The sequence below is a fragment of the Sinocyclocheilus anshuiensis genome, unplaced genomic scaffold (genome assembly GCF_001515605.1).
Source record: "Sinocyclocheilus anshuiensis isolate Anshui unplaced genomic scaffold, SAMN03320099.WGS_v1.1 scaffold2144, whole genome shotgun sequence".
NCBI lineage: Eukaryota > Metazoa > Chordata > Actinopteri > Cypriniformes > Cyprinidae > Sinocyclocheilus > Sinocyclocheilus anshuiensis.
In genome coordinates, this window is record NW_015547642.1 from 59,576 (window position 1) to 66,071 (window position 6,496).

At 37.2% G+C, this 6,496-nt stretch overlaps 1 protein-coding gene across 4 annotated transcripts in view; it reads left to right on the forward strand.

Moving 5' to 3' along the window:
• golph3l (golgi phosphoprotein 3-like) overlaps positions 1-6,496 on the forward strand; it is an 11,394-nt gene that overhangs the window by 1,805 nt on the left and 3,093 nt on the right. For all 4 annotated transcript variants that reach the window (XM_016504032.1, XM_016504034.1, XM_016504036.1 and 1 more), the window contains 2 exons: positions 3,234-3,365; positions 6,059-6,173. In XM_016504032.1, the coding sequence (XP_016359518.1) occupies positions 3,234-3,365; positions 6,059-6,173 (247 nt within the window). The remainder of the gene's footprint in view (positions 1-3,233; positions 3,366-6,058; positions 6,174-6,496) is intronic.

Consider the following 6,496-nt stretch of genomic DNA (forward strand, 5'->3'; position numbering starts at 1 on the left):
CTCTCACACACACACACACTCATTCACTCACTCACACACACACACACACACACACACACACACACTCGTCTGGTAAGACTGGTCAGGTAGTCTTTCAGTCCTGGAGCTCATGCAGTGTCGTGTAATGGTTGAAAAATACTTCTCGTGTTGTTCTGCGAAAATCAGGTTCATCCGGTTGAGCGTCTCAAATCTCTTTCAGCTGGAGTGAATGGAGTCGAGCTGATCTGTTTGTGTGTGTGTGTGTGTGTGTGTGTGTCTGTGTGTGAGTGTGTCTGTGTGTCTCTATATGTGTGTCTGTGTGTGAGTGTGTCTGTGTGTCTCTATATGTGTGTCTGTGTGTGAGTGTGTCTGTGTGTCTCTATATGTGTGTCTGTGTGTGAGTGTGTCTGTGTGTCTCTATATGTGTGTCTGTGTGTGAGTGTGTCTGTGTGTCTCTATATGTGTGTCTGTGTGTGAGTGTGTCTGTGTGTCTCTATATGTGTGTCTGTGTGTGAGTGTGTCTGTGTGTCTCTATATGTGTGTCTGTGTGTGAGTGTGTCTGTGTGTCTCTATATGTGTGTCTGTGTGTGAGTGTGTCTGTGTGTCTCTATATGTGTGTCTGTGTGTGAGTGTGTCTGTGTGTCTCTATATGTGTGTCTGTGTGTGAGTGTGTCTGTGTGTCTCTATATGTGTGTCTGTGTGTGAGTGTGTCTGTGTGTCTCTATATGTGTGTCTGTGTGTGAGTGTGTCTGTGTGTCTCTATATGTGTGTCTGTGTGTGAGTGTGTCTGTGTGTCTCTATATGTGTGTCTGTGTGTGAGTGTGTCTGTGTGTCTCTATATGTGTGTCTGTGTGTGAGTGTGTCTGTGTGTCTCTATATGTGTGTCTGTGTGTGAGTGTGTCTGTGTGTCTCTATATGTGTGTCTGTGTGTGAGTGTGTCTGTGTGTCTCTATATGTGTGTCTGTGTGTGAGTGTGTCTGTGTGTCTCTATATGTGTGTCTGTGTGTGAGTGTGTCTGTGTGTCTCTATATGTGTGTCTGTGTGTGAGTGTGTCTGTGTGTCTCTATATGTGTGTCTGTGTGTGAGTGTGTCTGTGTGTCTCTATATGTGTGTCTGTGTGTGAGTGTGTCTGTGTGTCTCTATATGTGTGTCTGTGTGTGAGTGTGTCTGTGTGTCTCTATATGTGTGTCTGTGTGTGAGTGTGTCTGTGTGTCTCTATATGTGTGTCTGTGTGTGAGTGTGTCTGTGTGTCTCTATATGTGTGTCTGTGTGTGAGTGTGTCTGTGTGTCTCTATATGTGTGTCTGTGTGTGAGTGTGTCTGTGTGTCTCTATATGTGTGTCTGTGTGTGAGTGTGTCTGTGTGTCTCTATATGTGTGTCTGTGTGTGAGTGTGTCTGTGTGTCTCTATATGTGTGTCTGTGTGTGAGTGTGTCTGTGTGTCTCTATATGTGTGTCTGTGTGTGAGTGTGTCTGTGTGTCTCTATATGTGTGTCTGTGTGTGAGTGTGTCTGTGTGTCTCTATATGTGTGTCTGTGTGTGAGTGTGTCTGTGTGTCTCTATATGTGTGTCTGTGTGTGAGTGTGTCTGTGTGTCTCTATATGTGTGTCTGTGTGTGAGTGTGTCTGTGTGTCTCTATATGTGTGTCTGTGTGTGAGTGTGTCTGTGTGTCTCTATATGTGTGTCTGTGTGTGAGTGTGTCTGTGTGTCTCTATATGTGTGTCTGTGTGTGAGTGTGTCTGTGTGTCTCTATATGTGTGTCTGTGTGTGAGTGTGTCTGTGTGTCTCTATATGTGTGTCTGTGTGTGAGTGTGTCTGTGTGTCTCTATATGTGTGTCTGTGTGTGAGTGTGTCTGTGTGTCTCTATATGTGTGTCTGTGTGTGAGTGTGTCTGTGTGTCTCTATATGTGTGTCTGTGTGTGAGTGTGTGTGTGTGTCTGTGTGTGTGTGTGTGTGTGTGTGTGTGTGTGTTTGTGTTCATGTTTATGTGATTTATGAGGACACAGATTTGTATAATGACAAGTGTATTACACTGGTACATAAACGTGTTTTATGTGAACATTTCATAATTTAAATAGCTTTGAAACCATAATAAACTATTTTATAAAAAAAGTAAAAATGCCTGTAGTTTTGTGGTGGTTTAGATGGAAGGTTTGGGTAAGGAGATAGAAAATCCATTACGTACGGTGGACGAGAAGTGCTAAACAAATCACAATTCTGAAAACAAAATAACAAATTACAAACGCAAATGCAAGTCTAAAAAAGAAAATAAATGCCTTTACGATGTGATACGAGATTTGAAAAGGGAGGGAAAAAAAGTTTGGCAAAAGGCGGATCGAACCCGGGTCGATCGCGTCGAAAAAGCCAAGGGCACGCATTTATCCATCTGCGCCACTGGAGCTGATGATTTACAGCCACTTTTAACTAAATGTAAATAGATACCCAGTATTCTTTATTCCAGAGTAAGGGCAATTCATACAATACATTTAAACTGAGCTACTTTAATACCATCTCCGAACTTTCTACCACGACTCTGCTGTTCTTCCGCTGGTTCCTCCCTGTATACGTTGATTGACAGATGTCTCGTCCAGTCAGCGGTGAGTAATCCCAAACCAATGGCGCTGTCTCAAACTATACCTACCTCTTCCGGTTTGTCTGATTTGTCGTTGTGTTTTCTGACTTGTTATAATGTTTTCTGAATTGTTATTTTGTTTTTTAGACTTGCATTTGCGTTTGTAATTTGTTATTTTGTTTTCAGAATTGTGATTTGTTTAGCACTTCTCGGCCACCGTAATTACGTCTATAGAGTCCTCGTAAAACATAAACCCAACATTACCAAACAACACTGGAAAACATGTTTATCTATCATCTGTGGGAACAGCATGCAAGCCTTCAGTTTCTCTGCTTGCAGCTCGTTTGACTCGTTTAATTATTTACAGAAGCAACCACTTTATTGCACAAATAATAACTTGGTTTGCTGCACAAGCTGCTTGCTTGAGGTCACAGCTGAGACATCAGCGTGGTGCAGCTCATGCTTGTACTTTATTATTCAGTGTCATATATTGCAGTATTATGAACTATATAAGCTCTATAACTACAACATTGTGATTTAGTGCCCAGTATGAAATGTTCTTCCTTTATTTGCTCAATAAAAAAGGGTTGCTTAAACTGAACGGCAGAGAAAAAGCAAGTGGCAAAGCTTGTAATCTGTAGGTTTTTCATATCTCATGATGACTTGTGTTTGATGTGAACGCAGGGCTACACGTCGTTCTGGAACGACAGCATCTCGTCAGGCCTGCGCAGCTGCATTCTGGTGGAGCTGGCGCTGAGAGGACGCATTCAGCTCGAACCGCAGAGCTCACGCAAGAGAAAACTACTGCACCGCAAGGTGAGCCAGTCGAGACAAGCCTCACGTGTTTCTGTAGCGCTTTACACAAGAAATAAACGGTGCTAATGCTGCAGAATTCACCAATTATGAAACCAATCCACAAGCAGCTGTACGGAAGTGTTGATGTGATATGCTACATTACAATAGATTTCACAATCAGATATTCCAGAGAGAATGAGCATTCATTTTTTGCATTGAGAAACTCAGAAGAGAAACTCAGTAGATAAAGATATAGAGACTTGAGGAAAGTCTCACTTTTTTCCACATCGACTTCGTAGACTTGTATTCAATTTGTATTAGCTTTTTTGGCATGTCCGCATGTTACAGTGTTGCCAAAGCACAAATTATAAACGAACAGTATATAATATCACTTGCTACTTATAGTGCTGCTGAATGTTTTTGTGGAAACTGGTTTTTCAGGATTCACAGATGAATAGAAAGTTCAAAGGAGCAGCATTTATTTGAAATAGAAATATTTTCTAACATTATAAATGTCTTTACTGTCACTTTTGATCAATTTAATGCATCCTCGCCAAATAAAAGTGTCTTTTAAAGCTGTTTTCAACATTGATGATAATCAGAAATGTTTCAAATCAACATATTATACTGATTTCTGAAGATCATGTGACACTGAAGACTGGAGTAATGATGCTGAAAATACAGCTGCGCATCACAGAAATACATTACAGTTTAACAGATATACACTTAGACAACAGCTGTTTGAAATTGTAAAAATATTTCACAATTTTTACTGTATTTTTGATCAAATTAACGCAGCCTCTGTGAGCAGAAGAGACTCTTTCAGAAACTTTAGTTTGGCTGCAGTGGAAGTGTAACTAAGTGTAAGTGTTTTAGCAGCTCCAGAACACGGATGCAAATGTTCCCCAAGTTAAACACACACCTTATCTCTCATGGCAAACAGCAGCGGGTGTGTGAAGCGTCCGAATCAGTCGACGAAACCAAACCGGCCCGACCGGATGCGTTACGCTCGTTAGTGTCTCACTGCTGCTGGAAGAGTTGATTTGCATTGCACTCATTAAACATTGATGCAAACGTCACGTCTGACGTCTACAGCATTCACATTTCTCTTGTTCTGAAAACACACCTATCTCTGTTCAACAGTCTTTGAGGTTTAAATAATTGATAATGGAGTTAAATAACGAGTTGAACCAGACTGAAGCTCATAATGAAGACACAGGTGCAACTGACACAACCCTGTCAAGACAATAAAGATCATTCTGTGCTTAAATTAGTCCTTTTGGTCCATTTCAGACGTCACTGTATCACCCAGACTATAGAATTAATCATTTACACACTGAAAAATTAGGGTATTTTTAAAATGACTTTCATTTGTGTAACTTTACTTGCGAATGGAATGAATGTGTCCCAAACAGATAATTTGAAGTGAAGCCCATTATAAATGAACAGTCTGCTGTTTTCAATTTGAAAATAGAAATGGTCAAACTGTGAATGCAAGATGTCAAGTATTAATTTTTTGGAATAATTTATTGGAACTAGGGTTATTATAGTTAAAACTAAACGAATTAAATTAAATTAAATAAATACAACTTTAACTGGAATAAAATAAAATATAATATTTTATAAAATAGTTAAAAAAATATAAATATTTAAGCTAATTGCCAAGGCAACATTTCTCATTTTTATTTAAAGTAAAACTGAAATAAAAAATGTATGGACATATTAATAGTAAGCTAATAAAAATGACAAAAGCACAAAAAATTACTAATAAAAAACAACAACATTAATTTCTTACTAATTTATTGAAACCAGGGTTATTATATTTAAATAAAACTAAATAAATGAAATTAAATTAAAAAATGAATAAAAAAAACTTGAACTGGAATAAAATAAAATAGAATATTTTATAAAATAGTAAAAAATATATATTTAAGCAAACTGCCAAGGCAACATTTCTCATTTTTATTTAAAGTAAAACTGAAATTTGTTGGAAAACTGAAATTAATATGTCCATACATACTGAAATGTATGGACATATTAATAGTAAGCTAATAAAAATGACAAAAGCACAAAAAATTACTAAAACTAACTAAGATTAAAATGGAAATGGAAAATATTAAAATAAAAATGAATAAAAAATATGAATAAAAGCTATAATGGCATATCAATGACACTAAAATAACACAGATTGTAAAGTCCTGCTTTAAATTAAATTTGGCATTGCATGGTTTTATTAAAAAATAACTAATGGGCATTTTTTTTTAAATGGCAAAATTCTAGATTTTCTATCAGAAGTGAAACAGAAGGAGCTTATATAATTGCTATATTTTTTATATTGTTGTAAGGAATATATGAAGGTTTTTTTTATATAATTTTCTCTATTTTTCTTATAACTATTATTATTATTATTATTTTATCTAGTTCTTCATGAAAATAGCCTCTGTTGATGATATGGTGTTAAAAAATAAATAAATTGACAATACTTCAATCAGTGCTATTTTAGTGTCATTGTGATAATGTTGTAACTGTAACAATAAAAACAAAATACAACAGTTTTTATTGTTACATTCTGTTTTCATTTAAATTGTAACGCTTTAGAACTGTAGTTGTTTTGTGATGTTTAGTAGTTTTTTTAGTGTCTGTACAGCTTTGACTAGTTTTTGTTTCAGATAGAGTTGTTAGTGAATGCTGTGTGTGTGTTGTTTTATTTGCAGGTGCTGGTGAAGTCCTCCGCTCCCACAGGTGATGTGCTGCTGGATGAAGCGCTGAAGCACATCAAGAGCACCGAGCCGCCGGAGAACGTGGCCTGCTGGATCGAGCTGCTCACCGGTGAGATGCCTACTACAGATGCTGACTAGTTAGGGAGCTCACTGAGGTTGGAACAGAGCCTCAAATCAGCTTTAGACGAGGAAGAAAGCTGCAGGATTTCTGTCTTGTTTTGCAGTACAAATATCAAAACATTCCTAAATCAAGGGACATTTACTTGACCTGCAACATGACGGAATATAAGAATATCCTGAGAAGTTGATCAAAATTAATAAAAATATCTGCTAGTAGGGTTATCGTTTTCCTTTTAAGATTGGCAGATATTTTTTGTTATAAGCATAAAATTACTTAGTTATATATATATATATATATATATATATATATAT